A 17,594-nucleotide genomic window follows, 5' to 3' on the forward strand; every position below is an offset into this window, starting at 1 on the left:
CCTTTTCCAACAGTGAAATAAGTTTTGATCAAAGTATCATAGCTTTGGAGGCACGCACTGCTGAAGTTGAATACCTGGAGACAATGTGGAAATAATGGATCCCCCCCTGAGAGGGCTGGAACTAAACTGATTGCGGGATTCTTACTTACTGGGTGGGTAGAAATTGTAAAAAAAAAATTGAGCGAAATCAAATAATTCCATCAAGTATTTCTATTTATCCTGATTTTTTAAAATAAAATTTGTTTCAGTTGGTTAAAAATCATACAGACTTGAATAAAATTTTGTTTCCCGAGTTAAAAACGTATTGTTGTCGACTTTTTATTCATGTTTTTTTTCATATCTTTAACCTAGGTAGGTATTTATTATTATTTTTTTTCAAGAAATGAATGCCAAAAAAAATAACATAATAGATAATTGAGAGCAGATTTTAATATATCTACACATTTTCTTTCGATGGAGCAAACCAAAAAATTGTAATGTTAAAATCATACCAAGTGCCGGTCTTACTCAACCATGCAAACATTTGCTGGATATTCATTACATAAATCGTTATTTTCCTCGAATTTATTAGTTTATTACGAAATCGGTAAAACCATAAAAATTTATCTGCACATGTTACGGTATAAATTTAAAAAGGGAGATAACAGTTCCATGAATAAGTGCACGGTCGAAATGGAGGGTAGATAAACGATTCGCAAACATGATGGTTGATCTTAATCAGCCTCATTATTAGATATGAAGTGTTAGCCCATTGGACAATTTTCAAAAAATTTTATACTTTTTTTTAAGAAATTCACTGGAGGCCAATTTTATCAATGTGATTAATTCCGGGCATTTTTTTTTTGTTTTACTCGTAATTAAAAAATAAACTTCATTAAATTAATGCTAGGTACTTAAACTCGTAGTTATCTCAAGGAATGAATCGGTGATTTTTTTGAAGCATTTGCTTGTAAGGTGTTCATCTCTTTAACACACGTGTTTCAACATTATGGCAGAAGAAGAGAGAGCCCTGTACTGCGGATATCCATCTAGAAAACCAATTGCAATTTCTCTCATCATAATCATAGTAAGTTGTTTGCGTGTACCTATTTTTAATGGTTGACCTATATACTGCTTACTGCATTATGGATATCACCTTTTTTTTCTTCAAAATTGCCTCAGAAGTGTTACTTTTGTCAAGATTGTCAGAGAAGTTTTTTTTTGAATAGATCGCGTTGTTTCAAAATTGCAAAAAATCCAGTTTTTTGGTCAATATGTACACTCATCATTTTGTTAGCGATGATCGCCGAAAAGTTTTATTTTTTCATCAAAGTCGCGAATGAAGTCCAGTTTTTTTCGTTTTTCCCCCATCAAACTTAGTAGTTTTCCAATTTTTCTCTTCTTTTGACATAATTTTGATTTTTCCATTCATTTTTCTCGGGGTTTCTCAAAAATAGAAAAATGTTGACCTGAAAGAATTCTGGCTTGGATAAATTTTGTCCTTCACCTGTCCTTCAAATTGAGATTTGAAAAAATGACTTGACGAAAATCGTCGATTTCCTTGCAACCTAAAATCAATAGGTACCTATACATCATTTAGCCGTCTTATCATGATAGTTACATAAATGTACTAATTACGAACCTATTTATTCTTACAGTTTTTAAATGCCATTTTGCTGAATAATGACGGTCCCAAGTTCCTAAAAGACCTAAGTAAGTATTAAATCTTATAACTGCAATCACTATCATATCAGTATCTACTTCAGTAACCTATATTGATTCATTTTCCTTGTTTTATTTTTTGTAGTGAATAAAAACGAATTCATGTATACTTGGTATTTTACTCTAGTTCAGCCTTTTCTATCATATTTTGCGATCTTGATAATTTCGAACAAATCTGGTAGTACGCAATCTTCTTCAAGAAATATAACCTTGTCTCAAAAAGAAGCCTTACTTTCCTGCATTACCTGTGCGCAAATACTCGAAATCTTCGGCAGTACTGCACTCCTAAGTAATAGTACAGATGTTTCGAGAGGGAATGCTGATACAATTTGGATCGCAATGTTATTCTGTTATTTCGGTAAGGGGACTTTTCTCCATAATTTTTATAAATTTTATATTCAAATTTTTACAATTTTGTTTATCTAATGGCTATGGCTGTGCATTGTTTCAAGGTCTCCAGACGTATTCGAGCATACTGATGATAATTTTTGCATTTGAAACAGCATTACAACAAAAATTGGAAGATTATAACAATAGTGGTAATGATCAGCAATTTGATCTACGAGATGTGGTTATTTCAAGCTCACCATCGGATGGTTCTCCTCCTTCTTATGAAGTATGCTTGTTGGAATCTGAGAATGTGCATAAATTACGTTCGCAAACACCGCCTCCCAGTTATACGGCTATTTTCAACTTTCCAGCGGATAAAAATTAAGGGAGTGGGGTGGTTTTAAAGCTGCATTGTGGTATAGTGAGAATAAAGTTGCCTATCTTCAAGTAGGAAGGTACAAGTACATGTTCAGCTCCTTCAGCAATTCATGTTGTTTGCTATCTACATATTTCCTCGTACCAAGAGAATTATTATTTGGGGGGGGAGGGAGGGAGGGAGGGAGGGGGGAATAATACATATTACCTACGAATTGTGATATTCGATTTATTATAATGATTTGAAAGTGAATTTTCTGTGTCGTGTTTTATTTGCGAATGGACTTGGAAATGACGAACTAATTTGAATTAAGGAGTATTCAGGATCTCATCATCATGTGAAGTATCCTCGCGCAAGAGAACCTATGAAAATATCCACCACAATTTTTGAAAATATCAGGATTTGAAACTCCTATAATCAAAATTTCAGCTGCCGAAATTGATTTTTAGCAAATTTTTGGAGATTGAAAATTGTTGTCGTCGTTTCCTTATAAGCGGTAGGCCTGTTGGCTTATCTGCTATAGTGTGGAACTTGCTGAGGATGAGCCTGAGGTATCAGTGAGTTTCTTCCTTGGTCTCCCTCGGCGTCTTTTCTCTGTTGGTGTATATCGGAGGACCTGTTTTGGCGATCTTGTTTCCTCCATCCTTTCGACATGACTTCTCCAATCTTTTGTATACCTTTTTATCTTCTTCATGACTGGCTTCACTCCGAGATCTGCTGTTATTTTCTGAGTCATCCGTGCCGTTATTCTTCTTTTATTTATCAGATTTCTTCAGTGCCCATTTATACCTTGCTTCCATAAGTTATCATTGGTATTGCAAGGGTATTATATTCGATAATCATTCCTCGAAAATTCAAATGACGTTATTTTGTTGCGTTTCTCTTTTGTTAATATACGAAATCATCGGCGTTATTTTATTCGCAATTGGACCAGCATCAGCACCTATACTTGTACAAGTAAAAATGTTCGAGTAACTTGGGAAGTGATGGACCCAGACGCAGACAGGGTAGAAAAACGAGCGCCTGCCTTGTTGACCGCATTGTTGATATGCTATTTAGGTAAAATGAAGTTTTAACAAAATTTTCATGAATTTGAAATTTGATTTTTTGCCATTAGGTGTATTTATCTCATGTCTACACTTTTTCAAGGTTTCAAGTTCCCTATTGACAATTTCAAGTGGCAGAATGCTAGCAACAGTGCTAGCATGACCATGCTAGCACTGGTTGCACCATTTTGAACACCTTTCCTAGCATTTCTGCTAGCAAACTGTTGCCAGCAAAATGCTAGGAAAATGGTACTAGCACCACGCTAGCAGCATTTTTCTAGCATTATGCTAGCATCAGTTTGCTAGCAGATATGCTAGTGCAGGTGTTCAAAATGGTGCTACTGGTGCTAGCATGATCTTGCTAGCTTTTTGCTAGCATATGCTAGCATGTGTATAATATGTATAATGCTAGAAGTGCATTAATTTCCTTGTAAAAGAATACTTAGGGTATTTTTAATTATGGTATGTTTCCCAAAAATATCCAAAAATGGGCAATTGCCCTACAATGCTAGTTAAGAACTAGCATTGCACTAGCATCTTGTGCTAGTATAAACTGAGTGATTAGTTTGCCAACTTCACTCTTCTTAATTTAAACAGGAAACTGTATTGAGCTTATATTCAACTTGACTACATACTTCATCTAAGAGAAGTTAAGTGTATCATAATAAAGAACAACGCTAGCAATTTGCTAGCATCATGCTAGCACTTGACTGCTAGCACCTGGATAAGAAGTCTTTTAACAAAAATCCAGCACCATGCTAGTACTTTGACTGCTAGCTTTACCAAGGTTAGAATAGCGCTAGCAGTAGACTAGTGCAAGTTTACCTGTGATTGTATTTCTAGCATGTAACTAGCAGATTGCTAGCATGCCTTTTGCTAGTTCACCTCATGCTAGCACCATTACAGGGTGCTAGCAATGCACTAGCAGTATGCTAGTAATGACTGCTAGCTTTACTCAGTGGTTATGCTGCTAGCATGTAACCAGCAAATTGCTGGCCTGTCTTTTGCTAGTTCACCTCATGCTAGCACCATACCAGTTCTATACTAGGATGAATTTTCCAATAAAATGTCTGCTGGCAAAGTGCTAACACCATTCTAACTGGTAATCTGCTAGTTGATTCCATGCTAGCACCGTGCTAGTATTCTGCTACTAATGCTAGCATTCTGCTAGTAAAATAATTGTTGATAAGATAATTTTTCTGCTAGGATTAACTAGTGTATGGCTAGTGTACTTTTTACTAGCTCATATCATGCTAGCAACATGGTAGCTTTATGCTAGGAGAAACTGCCAGCATCGCTCGGTAATTATGATGCTAGGATATAACTAGCATGTTGCTAGCATACATTGTGTTAGCTCATCTCAGGCTAGTATATTATGGTAGAATTTTGCTAGCAGGAGCTGCTGGAATCACTCGATAATTATGGTGCTGGATTTTAACTAGCATATCCCTAGCATACATTTTGCTAGATAATCTCACATTAGCAATATGATAGCATCATGCTAGCATGGGCAACTGGCATTATACTAAGTAATTATGAGGCAAGGGTTTGACTAGCACATTGCTCGCATACATTGTGCTAGCTCACCGCATGCTAGCGATATGATAGCATCATGCTAGTATGAACTGCTAGCATCACTTGGTAATTAAGGGGCAAGGGTTTAACTAGCATATTGCTAGCATGCATTGTGCTAGCTCATCTCATACTAGATATATGATAGCATTTTGCTAGCGGGAAATGCTAGTTTCATTCGGTAGTTATGTTGCTAGCATGTAGCTAGCTAATCGCTAACATACTTCTTGCTAGTTTGTATCATGCTAGTAATAAGCTGGCATTTTGCTAGCATGTTATGCTAGCTCATTTCATGCTAGCATAACGCTAGTATCATGCTAGTTTCCTGCTACTCATGCTAGGTGGGTGCTACTAATGCTAGCATTCTGCTAGTAAAATTGTCAATAGGGTTGTGGACGACTATTGTCACTTTTGCTTTTGCAATTGAAATATCAAAACGAATATCTCGAAGGAACCAGACCTCATCTGTACCTATAAGTAATTCCACCAAAAGTGTTCCGATTTTCAAACATAAAATTTGTTCGAGTTGAATAAAAATCATGCAGACTTGAGTGCAATTTTATTTCCTGTGTTCAAAACCATAAGCGTACAAACTGAACGGAATATCTCAAAGAACAGAGACAAACCTGACTTAAACTTTCGTCGAACAAATATAAAACAATAATTAATAACATCAAAACATGTCGAAGAAATAAAGATATATTTTTGAAATGGTTCTTTGACCTCAACGAGTTCAACGTAACCTAAACTTAAACAAAAAATGAGCTAAAATGCTCGACAATAAGATTTACGTATGACGATTGAAACAATAATAATGCGGTGATTTTACGTATCTAAACATTTCAATTGGTCGACTATTAAATAGCAAATGAATTGTACTTAACCAGTACGATTTTATTCCTGGCGCAGCCAGAGAATTTCGATTACATAACACGAATACATAGGTACGAGCGAAATTTTATATTTATTTATTTAAAATAAAAAACTACTAAACGCGAACTTTACGGTTACGAATAACCAATTTTGCCAACACAAATACGCCTACGACTTTATTGGCTGTTGTGACTTTCTCATTTAGATGCAAATGTAAGAATGAATCAACTAGGTATTTACCTACTCCTACTAGGTTTAATTTGTTTTCAAATAAGTACTTACATAAAAATACACCATCTCTGTAACGCTTAATAGTTGTGATTATTCATATTTTTTCCATATCTTTAACCTATACTTACGTACTTCTTTGTTTTTTTTAAATTAAATTTTTTTTGAGAAATGAATGTTTAATGGTGAGCTTTTAAAAAAGTTGGTATAAGATATGAATCACCTAATTGAGAGTAGGTAGCTTTTAATAATATTTATTTTCAATGGAGCAAACCAAAAAATTGAAATAATATGTACTCGTACAATGATACCTTATTGCTGGTGTTTGTAAAAATTATGTCATTTTAATTTTCTGTGAAAATATCTTTTCTTACCTATCTTTAAAAATAATTTTACCTATCATTCTAGTCGGTAGTGTCTGGCTTTCATAGGAAAGCCAACTGGTTACAAACGTTACTGGCTCGATGGACATGCGAAGGCGACACAACAAAAACGAGACCAGAAATGAGTAATTCTGTCAGTCTCTCTACGTTTTCAGAGAAGAACAGAACAGGTTGTTATTTTTTTCACTTGTTTTTCGCGGTTTTTTTCGTTTTGTAATTTTTCATATAAATTAATGTAAATATTATAAATACACGTACTTAGTACCTGGCAGTGGTGAAGAATTTGATGGTCACTTTTTCATTGACAAAAATCGTCGCAATTCATCGTGCATTTTGCATTATCATCCACTTGAACCTTTTTCCGAAATTCCGATTCTTCAAGAGGGTAAAGGGTATTGCGTATTGTTATCCTACGTTTTCGGTAATTAACCTCCCATTATAATTTCTTCAGATGAATAAAGATGCGTCAATCTCTACGACTTTACCCACCCAACAAAACAACAATTCTAGTTACGGTACATTACTTAAACTAACCGATGCGGGTAAGCATTAAACTACACGAAGCAATTTATACGAACGAATTCCAAATTAATATTCGATGAATCTCCACAATTACGATAATTTGTATGCTGTAACAGTTTACGGGAGTTGAAAGAGATGGTGTTAGAAGCGGGACAGCTATGCATCATGCAACGGATGCTAATTTGTTAATGTACATATAATGTCATAATAAGAGTTTAAATCAGTACTGTCGTGAAAAATTTCTTCAAAATTTCGAAGGTTCTATCAAAGTAGAGAAAAAGGTGTATATTTCTGGAAGAATTTCACCACGTACCATTTTTTTCAAAACTTGCCCTCAGAATTTCGAAAAAAGCTTCAAGAGGGTAATTACCTATGACGATTTTTTTCAAAAAAAAAAAAATTGATAGCCAAGTTCTATGTACACTACTGCTGTAAATTGTATTTTCGTTGGTTTTAATCGACGAGTCTCTTTCTGTCAGATCACGCTCACCCTTACTCGTACACATTTTGCATAAACGTTGGTCTTACTCAACCTAACCCGACCGCGACATAAGTATTACGTTGGATATTAATCATGCATTATTTTGCAATTTTGATTTTGAACATAGTAAGTAAGTATGTGTATTTTAATGATTGACCTAAGTAGGCTACTGCACACAGTAGGTACGATTTTACTACCTACCATAAGTAGGTATATAAAGATTCAGATTGTATTGAAAGGATTACGGTGGGAAAATATCACTTTATAAATGGCCAATTTTTCATTTCAATTGAATACTGACTACAAACAAGTTCAACTTCTGCAATATTTTGCCAAAATTATCCAGCCCTTACAAAGGAACCTCTTGAGGTGACCGCCTCCGATTTGAACGGGACCGCGATTTTTGGAGAGAGCATGTTCTAAAACCCCAAAACCCAAATTTTCAGCTGCCCGAGTTCATTTTTCGATTTTTGGCGAATTTTTGAAAATCCAAAATTGACTATTTTGGTGATTTATGCTTTTTTAAAAAAAGTACGTACTTGATCAGTAAAAATGTTCAAAATAAGTCCTGAAACTGATATTAACCCCCCAAATCCAAATTTTACCATTTCCAGCCATTCTGGAGCCTCCAGCGCTATTTTTCAATTTCTCCAGAATTTTGAATTTGCTCCAGAAGGCGTGAATATGAAGTTGGGCAGCTAAAAATCGAGTTGTGTGTTACACTCGACCTGTTCAACAAATTTATCCGCATTTTAGCCGATTCTGGAGCGGACACCTCAAGAGTGGTTTTTTGACCAGCTTTTTTTCAAAATAAAATATTCAAAAATCAAAAATTTCCCATTTGCGAAAAAATTTTCGAAATTTGTGCGAATCGATGTATTTCGAACACAACAAACCCCCTGAGGTCGAGTTCCGCCATTTCCAGCCATTCTGGAGCCTCCAGTGCGATTTTTCAATTCCTCCAGAATTTTCAATTTGCTCCAGAAAACGTGAATATGAAGTTGGGCAGCTAAAAATCGAGTTTTGTGTTTTATTCACATTTGAGCCGATTCTGAAGGGGACACCTGAAGAGTGGGTTTTTGACCAACTTTTTGCATAATAAAAATATCCAAAAATTAAAGGGAGGCCCAAGAAAGGCTGGAAATGGCGAAATTTGGATTTGGGGGGTTAATATCAGTTTTAGGACTTATTTTGAACATTTTTACTGATCAAGTACGTACTTTTTTAGTTTTTTTAAAAAGCATAAATCACCAAAATAGTCAATTTTGGATTGTCAAAAATTCGCCAAAAATCGAAAAATGAACTCGGGCAACTGAAAATTTGGATTTGGGGGTTTTAGAACATGCTCTTTCCAAAAATTGTGGTCCCGTTCAAATCGGAGGCGGACACCTCAAGAGGTTCCCTTGTTAGTACTAATTCTTTATCCGAATTCCCACCCCCATTGATGATACATATACGTTTTCACCAACATTTTCGTCATCTTTTCGCCTTGATTGCAGCGAAACGTAAGGTGTGTAGACGAATTTGCGATGGCTTTGTTAGCGGTAGCAGCAATAGGTTAACAAATTCGCGATCGCCAACCAGTTTTTCTCGCAGTGATTCACCATTGCCAAAATTTGAAATGCGAGGTGACGTCAATTTCCGGTTGGTCGCTGGCGTTACATATAATCTCTAAATAATTTCGCATTCCAACATACAACTGATTGCTCAACTGTCGAACTATACCTAGTTTTACACTAGTTGTGACAAACGTCAGTTATGAAGTTAATGTAAACGCGTGTTGTAATGATTTTCAGAAACGTATTTTGAAATTTTTGTATTTAAATTAGTACCCTGTGCTATGGTGTAAAAGTGAAGTGCAAATGAGTGGTGAAAAGTGTACGTAGTAAAAGTGCAATGAAAAAGTTATTTTTGACAAAAACTTGTGCTTGAATATTTTTTCCCCAATTACTCTCAATGAAAATTGAATAAACGTTTTGCCATGGCACCTTCTCCCTGGGCCAGCGTCTCTTTATGGAATTCCCCAGAATTTACACCATTAGAGGTTTTCAGATATTTGGCAGGGTTGGGACTTTGAAAATTTTTAGTTAGAGTGAGACGAGTGCTTGTGAGTTGGATTGAGGGATCGAGTGAGGTGAGGTTAGTGTGTAGTATATCTATTATATACCTAGTGGTTGGTGGTTTTTATTAAAAGAAAACGTAATTTTGGAGTACATACTTTTCCTAGGTTAACGGAAAGCGAAGTGTTTGGTTGCTAGGGGTTCGGGCAATCATTCGTAGATAATTCGTGGAGTAAGTACCTAAGCTACAGTACATAATTTCCTACGTTGCATCTCGGCAAATTCGCGTATGAAAATATCGTCGAGGGGGCAGAGAGTATGTTTTTTTTTTGCCGAAACATTCAGAAAGTCCTAATTAAATGTAAACATTACTAAAATTGGATCAGTTTTCTTGACAAAATTGCAAAAAGTTCAGTATTTTGCCAGCCTTATCAGTTGTCTGGAAGACTCGCTTTGATTTCGAAAAGTCGTATTTTCTTGCCAAAGCGTCAGAAAACAGGTGCATTTCCCCAGCCCCCCACCACCGCCAAAAAGGGTCTAAGTAAGGTCATTCGTTTGTGCTTCGTTAGTGCTTGTTTGTGCTTCAAGTCCGGTTGTTTGTGCTTTAATCCTTTCGGAGATATTGAAAAAAGTTTGTGGGGGGGCTGGGGAAATGCACCTTCAGAAAACTTGTTTTTGCTATAAATAGGTACCAATTTTTTTCTTCAAAATTGCCTCAGTAATACTTTTTATTTGTCAAGATTGTCAAAAAAAAGTTATTTTGCCTGATAATATCATCAAAAAGTACATTTTCCCCGAAATTGCAAAAATTCAGTTTTTTTGGTAAAAATTATCAAGAAGTTGCTTCCCACCTACCACATTTTTTTTTTTTTACTATACTTAATCGTCAAAAAAAGTTCTGCCAAAATCGCGTGTGAAGTACTTTTAGAGCGGGCAAATAGGGGTTTTAAAAAGAAAAAAATTGGCACATCAATTTTTTCTTCGGGAATGTGTTCGGATGGACCCTCTCGGAACCACCAAAAAAAGGCCGATTCTCATACCCCTGGAAGAAAATTTTTTAGAGGGCTAAAACCGGTTCCGATTCACGTTTTTTGCGTTTTACTCCGTAAATATTAGGTTTTTGAGAAAAACTACCACGACAAAAAATGTTCCCCTTCAAATTCTCGACAATTTGATACTACACTCGATACCCATTGCTCAAGGGGGGGGGGGGTCCAAAAAAGGGGTGGAAAGAGTAGGTGTTTCAAAAAAAGTCAGTCCAATAAATTAATCAAAATTACCACTTAAAATCATTCGTTTTCGCTCAAACTTTTTTTACAAAGTCCACTCACCCAACTACTAATCAAACTATCATTGGTTTGTCTTCAACCCTCCTCGGGGGTTCGTGAGGGTTGCTTTTGATTTTTCAAGTAACACACTACTGAATAATATATTTGAAAAACAAATCTGGACGTGCGATACATCGAATAGTATGTTTTCGAGGTCGCTGAATACGAATATGAACTTATTTTTTGCACACAACCCCTCAAAGCCACTCTGTGCTCCAAAATGGGGGTCAAAATTTTGAAAAATCGTGAAAAGTCGAGTGATATATCGAATGGTACGTTTTCGAGGTCGCTTAGTACGAATATGAACTTATTTTTTGGGTCCCACCCCCCAATGTCCCTCTGTGCTCCAAAATGGGTGTGAAAATTTTGAAAAATCGTGAAAAGTCGAGTGATATATCGAATTATATGTTTTCAGAGTCGCTCAGAACGAATATGGCCGTATTTTTTGGGCCCAACCCCGCACAGCTCCCAACTGCCCCAAAAAATCCAAAATTTTGAAAAAAAGTGAAAAGTCGAGTGACATATTGAATGGTACGTTTTCGAGGTCGCTTAGTACGAATATGAACTTATTTTTTGCATACAGCCCTTCAAAGCCCCTCTGTGCCCCAAAATGAGGGTCAAAATTTTGAAAAATCGTGAAAAGTCTCAATACATCATTATATTTACCTAGCCGTCTTATCAGTTATCATGACATACAAATACTCGTACATACAAATTACAAACGTATATTTTTTTATTCTTACAGTTTTCGGGTGCCATTTTACAGATATATGGTCCAATACAGCTAACTAGTGAGTATTAAATCTCAACATAATACCTGTCATTAATCCCATGATCAATGATATCATAATTAGAGTAGCCTTTACTAATTCATTTTACTTATTTTATTTTTTGCAGTAAATGAAAACAAACACATTTGGTACTTTCTATTAATAATCCATCCAATTCTATCACTCTTGTTAATTTCGTTTAACTCTACTCGTATCACGAAAATTAACTGTGTTGAAACTTTACTTACCTGCATCGCATCCTTACAATTACTGGGAATCGTCGGTATTGTTGCACTCGTATGGAGGATAGCTCTTTCAGGAGAAATAAGCAGCGTAATTTGGATCGCAATGTCATTTCATTTCGGTAAGGGGGCTTTTCCTATAATTTTTATAAATTTGAAATTCAAATTTTTGAAATTGTGTTCATCTGATGTGTGCATTGTTTTAAGGCCTCCAGACATATTCGATCGTATTAATATTTAATTTTGTATTTGAAATTCGAACATCAGAAGATAATAATAATTGTCGAGATGGAGTTGAAATTTCAAGCTCACCTTTGGACGCACCTCCTCCTTCTTATGAGGAGTGCGTAACGGAGACACCACCACCCAGTTACGAAGCTGCTATTTTCAACTTTCCAGAAGATAAAAGTTAACGGAAAGAGGTGGTTTTAAACCTGCATTGTAGTATAGTGAGAATGAAGTTGCCTATCTTCAAGTAGTAGGAAGGTACATGTTCAGCAATATTTATTCCGCTTGCTATCTATTTCCTCGTACCTAGAGAATTGTTTTTTTTGGAGGGGGGAGAGAAATAAAAGTTCTAGTACTGGTAACAGTGCTCGGATCTTTTAACCCCGTTTTCGACTGTTGAGATACACAGACTGTTTTTCAAGTCAATTTTTCCATGACCATAGGCCTAAGTTTTGTGGTGCATTGTTCCAGTATTACGAATTATGATATTTGATATACCTATTATAATGATTTGAAAGTAAATTTTCTGTGTCGTGTTTTATTCCGAATGGACTAGGAAATGACGGAGTAATTTGAATTAAGGACTGCTCAGAATCTTATCATCATGTGAAGTATCCTCACGAGAGAATCTCTCAAAATATCCACCAGAATTTTTGAAAAGATCAGGATCTGAAAGCCCTATAATCAGTATATCAGCTGCCGAAATTGATTTTTCGAGTATTGGCAAATTTTTGAAGATTAAAAATTGATCATTTTTGACGATTTATGCTTTTAAAAAGAGTAGATACGTATAATTATTATTATCCTACTAGTAGAATAAAACAATACTTTATTCACTCTCGCTAGTCGCTTGAGTGATCAAATCCGCGTTTTCTTCCCACGTTTGGATAAAATACCATTCCAGTATTTCATTCAGCGAATATACGATGAAAATTGGCCCTCAAAAACTAATATCAACTCTCTAAAATCAAATTTCAACATTTTCATTCATTCTGGAACGCGAATTTTGATTTCTCCGGGCTTTAAAAATTTTCTCCAGAAGGCATGGAAATTAATTTGGGTAGCTAAAAATCAAATTGTTGCGTATTCTGGGCCCATTTAACGAGTTTCCCCTTGTGACCTGATTTTCAGGATTTCCAGACCGGCACCTCGGGTGAATTTTTCTGAATAGATTTTCAAGCACTTGATACATATCTGAAGGATGTTGGTAAAAAACATCTCGAGATATCCGCCTAGAAATTACGTCAAATGGGGATTGACACTTCAAACGGGTTGAGAATATGCCACAACTTGATTTTTAGCTGCTGAAATCAATTTTCACATTTCTGGAAAAAATTTTAAATTTTGGGGAACACAAAAATCGTGCTGAAAGCTCCAGATATGCTGGAAATAGTGAAATTTCAATTTTCAGGGTTGATTTCTGACGAAACAAAGACATTCGTGCAAATTTCAAAATTCCCCATAATAACGAACAGAAAATTTTTAATTTTTTAAATTTTTGCTTCATAAAAATAGATGTATATTTGCTGATTAAAAAAATACATTTGAGGTGTCTGTTTTTAAATCGAGACAAACACAGATAAACTCGTTAAATAGGTCGTGAATAAGCTACAACTCGATTCTGAGCTTCCTAAGTTAATTTTCATGCTTTTTGAAGAAATTCATGTACCAGACAAAAATGCTGGTAAACTCGTTAAATGGGTGCAGAATAAATCATCAACTCGATTTCTAGCTGCCCAAATAAATCTCCGCGCCATCTGGAGAAATTTGAAAATTCTGGAGGAATGGAAAATCTCGTTGAGTGCTCCAAATAACTGGAAAAGATGAACTTTGGCTCGAAGGAGTTGATATTAGTTTCAGGACAAATTTTTACTTTTTATTGAATAAACTGCATATTTTTTTTTTTCTAAAAGCTCATGTTGCCAAGAATGGTAAATTTTGAATTTTCAAAAACGTTGAAATTTGGGCTATGGAACTTTGGACTATCCCGTTTTCAAAAATTTGAATTGGTATGGAATTTTATCCGAACTTTGATATACTTTATACCTAAGGATATATATATACTGTCTTATAGTACATTGCGAGATCCGACATATACACAGGCATTGCGAGATCCGACCCAAAAAATTTCGAAAAATGCTAAAAACTCAAATAATAACCCTACAACTTCGTTCGAACGAACGTTGCAGTGTGTAAACAGTGCCTTTCTATGCATTGCCGCCATCAATTTCGCGATCCGCATAAACCGAGATCCACCAATGGCCTAAACCTGATTTGGGGGTGGATCTCGCAAGATGCGTCGTTTATCTATTTTCAAAAATTGTATATAAGTATATGAATAGTAGGCAAAACGAGATCCGGCTGAAAATGTGTGTACAGGGTCCCCCGGATCTCACGAGTACCATGGCATATGATAGAACTTGCGAGATCCGGCAAAAGGATCTCAGGATCTCGTAATGCCCGATTTTATATAAAACGGATCTCGTAATGTATGGTTTTTACATGTATATATAGATTTAAACTTAGTCATTGTGGTGCCCGTTTTAAGTATACGTAGTCATTGTGGTGCCCGGTTTTGGGCTTGTGGCGCCCAAATCGGGCACCACAAGGTCTTTTTATATAAAACGATGTAGAATTTGATGAAATGCACTCTAAGGTGAAAAAAAAATTTTTGAGGCAGGCACCACAAGTACCAAGTTTATATAACGGGCACCACTATGACTAAAAACCTTAAAAAAAATAAACTGCTCTAAAACACCTTTATCATACATTATATATGATCCTCTATGTACGCGGGCACCACAATTACCATAAAAGACCCGGGCACCACAAGGTACTAGGTACGTGTATTCATATATATAGCCGCATACAGGCAAACTCGTAACGTTTTGTATAAACAGCATTCTCAAGACCCCTCTATAACTTCGTTGCTGTGCATCCGCTCGACGCGTCACCCCATAGGCCTGATAGTACTCGATGTTAGGCCGCGTTATATTCGTTAACTTGATTTTTGGGTGACCTGTGGAGAGGTATCTCATTGCCGAAACATCAATTTTTCAGAAAAGCTTTTTTTTAAAAGTCCCTTACGTCTCTGTTTTTCGCAAATAGCTTTTTAACAAAGCATCCCACAGAAAAATAACCAGCTCTGAGCAGAAAGAAAATTTTATTCTCTACAATTTCCTTCATTGCATTTTTTTCCTAGGATGCATACTTTTCCCATAAAATCACTGTTTAGACTGAAAAACACGAAAATTCGGACCTGTATAATCAACTCTAAATTAAAATTGAGCAGTCAAAAATTTATTTTAGACGATTTTTGACCACGCCATGTGAAAGAGGACATCTTCAACCACCGAAATCACCAAAAAGAACGTAAAAAACGTTAAAAATGATTCTTGGCAATAAACACCTTTTCCTCATGTCCTTGTACATAATACTTAGGCTATGCACTCATTTGAAAATTGAGTCAAAAGAGAAAGTGTATAAACGGCAATCTCACGTCCCTGCTCAAACTTTGCCAGTAGACTCCCCACACCTTGTAGATTCATATGGCACCTCATCGAAAAGTCACGTCCTAAAAAGGTTACGAGTTTGTCAAAACGTTATGAGTTTGCTGGTTAATCTATAAAAAAGTTACGAGTTTACCCCCTAGAATATTTATATATTTTTTTTTTCAGTGAAAATGAACAAAATTAAGAAAAACCTGAATGAATTGTACTCAATGAGTGAGATTTCCATGTGAGTAGGGTATCTACCTATTCTGATTAAATCATCTCTTTCTATCGAATTGAATAATACATATAATTCTACTTAAATGTTATACTTAATGCAACTGTTGCACGTGCCGGTATCATTATACTTCATTCGAATACTGCTCTATCATCAGTTTTATAGCAAATTTTCTCATTATCAAGCTCGACGTAATTTACCATAGTAGTACGTAGGTACTAGGTAGATATCTACTTTGGAACTTCGTTGCTTATTCTCTATTTGGGAAACAATCTCGATTTGAACCCTCTCAATACGTGATTATAGACAATAAACAAATCAGCTGTGATTTAATTTTTTACCTACTAATTTACGAGCAGTTCTTTCAATTTTCATGTTTAACACGTCTTCTACATAATAGTGATCGTTAGATAGATTAGTTGGTAGGTAGGTATGATTGAATAATGCAGTTTAACATGAAAACTAGTAGCTTTGAGGTTGCAACTGTATTTTTTTTCAACGCGGTAAGTTTTTAATTTTTATATATTACTCTATATAATTAATAGTTAGTTCTCGCCCTCAATTTTAGTTTTATTTGGGTAATTTTTCAAATTACTCACTCACTGATAAAGTTACCAAACGCTTTTAAACACAATTTAATCTTTGAAAACCCCACAAAAACCTCAGATCCCAGTTAATTGGAAGATTAACTCACCCAGTTAGATCTTCAGGAAGTATAATAATTATAGGAATGCTATATTAATAATATGATTGTTTTTACACAGATTGTGAACACCATCCTAATAAGTGGAATGGATCGGAATCTCTTAACAGATCTAGGTAAGTACCTATGTATGTAGGAATGGGATCATAATCCAAAGTATTTCGAATTCATGTTCACATAATATTACAAATACTTCTAACATAAAGTCACTGAAATGGCCCGAAATGATATTTTTCTTCTTCTTCTTCTTTATACGTAGGAAACGATGTCAAACTCAGTATCATCGTAATTCTATTCGAAACCACTTTATCATCGATTACAGTCGTATTCATTTACAAGAAACGAAATTCATGTACGATCATAGCTGCAAAATATTTCTTACTCGGATGCATGGTCGGACTAATATTACTCGATATGTTCTACATTTACTCGATCGTTATGCATTTGTACCAAAGAAACCTAAGTGATGAAAAAATCGAAGAAAATATCGATTTGCACGATTTTAAACTCAGTTTTTCTCTCAGCGTGCTAGGCACATCGTTAATCTGCTATTTCGGTATGATTTTCATTACCTACCTATGTTTTTTTCTTTTTTCGTGATCGTGTGGATTTTATTCTACATGTACATATTTTTGTTTCAGTTTGGAAATTGTACGTCGTAGCTAAAACAGTTTCTTTTGCCAGTGATAGAAAAAATTTAATACTTCCGACTAGTGGCATCGATGTTCAAGAAACTGTTTTGATAAATGATCACGAAAACGTCCCACTTTCATCTTCTCCTCCTTCCTACGATCAATGCTTATTGATGGAATCCACTTCGAAGGATTACGAAGCACCACCACCGTCATATGATGAAGCAGTCATATGTTCAAGTATTAAACATCAAGATGAATAGAAAAAGTTTCTTAATTCACTGATGAATTGAACTCGTGTATTCTTTCACAATTGTATTTGAATAGTTCCTATAATTTTAAAACATTTTCATACCTTTTGAATTTTGTTATTACAAACTTTTTATAGTA

The 17,594-nt window shown here is 35.3% G+C and overlaps 2 protein-coding genes and 1 long non-coding RNA gene across 3 annotated transcripts; all 3 read left to right on the plus strand.

Annotated features, from left to right (window-relative positions):
• Positions 1–659: 659 nt before the first annotated feature.
• On the plus strand, positions 660–2,549 carry LOC135834624 (uncharacterized). Its single transcript, XM_065348562.1, has 4 exons — positions 660–1,066; positions 1,638–1,692; positions 1,787–2,059; positions 2,154–2,549. The coding sequence occupies exons 1-4, from the start codon at positions 989–991 to the stop codon at positions 2,414–2,416; spliced, it is 669 nt and encodes a 222-aa protein (XP_065204634.1). The 5' UTR covers positions 660–988; the 3' UTR covers positions 2,417–2,549.
• Positions 2,550–9,252: 6,703 nt separating this feature from the next.
• On the plus strand, positions 9,253–12,662 carry LOC135834638 (uncharacterized). Its single transcript, XR_010556726.1, has 4 exons — positions 9,253–9,804; positions 11,646–11,691; positions 11,798–12,034; positions 12,120–12,662. It is a non-coding gene; the product is annotated as an uncharacterized LOC135834638 (long non-coding RNA).
• Positions 12,663–16,148: 3,486 nt separating this feature from the next.
• On the plus strand, positions 16,149–17,594 carry LOC135834626 (uncharacterized). Its single transcript, XM_065348564.1, has 4 exons — positions 16,149–16,372; positions 16,634–16,688; positions 16,832–17,128; positions 17,214–17,594. Exons 1-4 carry the CDS (start codon positions 16,313–16,315, stop codon positions 17,465–17,467), a joined length of 666 nt encoding a protein of 221 aa, XP_065204636.1. The 5' UTR covers positions 16,149–16,312; the 3' UTR covers positions 17,468–17,594.

This window comes from Planococcus citri, chromosome 2, assembly GCF_950023065.1.
Source record: "Planococcus citri chromosome 2, ihPlaCitr1.1, whole genome shotgun sequence".
Classification (NCBI taxonomy): domain Eukaryota; kingdom Metazoa; phylum Arthropoda; class Insecta; order Hemiptera; family Pseudococcidae; genus Planococcus; species Planococcus citri.

What these genes read in the sequence shown, in the direction of transcription:
- LOC135834626 (XM_065348564.1), top strand. Translation starts at nt 16,313, where the DNA reads ATGCAGTTTAACATGAAAACTAGTAGCTTTGAGGTTGCAACTGTATTT. An exon ending in GAATCTCTTAACAGATCTAG is followed by an intron (nt 16,689 to 16,831) that starts GTAAGTACCTAT and finishes CTTTATACGTAG; the next exon opens with GAAACGATGTCAAACTCAGT. An exon ending in ATCGTTAATCTGCTATTTCG is followed by an intron (nt 17,129 to 17,213) that starts GTATGATTTTCA and finishes TTTTTGTTTCAG; the next exon opens with TTTGGAAATTGTACGTCGTA.
- LOC135834624 (XM_065348562.1), top strand. Translation starts at nt 989, where the DNA reads ATGGCAGAAGAAGAGAGAGCCCTGTACTGCGGATATCCATCTAGAAAA. An exon ending in CAAGTTCCTAAAAGACCTAA is followed by an intron (nt 1,693 to 1,786) that starts GTAAGTATTAAA and finishes TATTTTTTGTAG; the next exon opens with TGAATAAAAACGAATTCATG. An exon ending in AATGTTATTCTGTTATTTCG is followed by an intron (nt 2,060 to 2,153) that starts GTAAGGGGACTT and finishes CATTGTTTCAAG; the next exon opens with GTCTCCAGACGTATTCGAGC.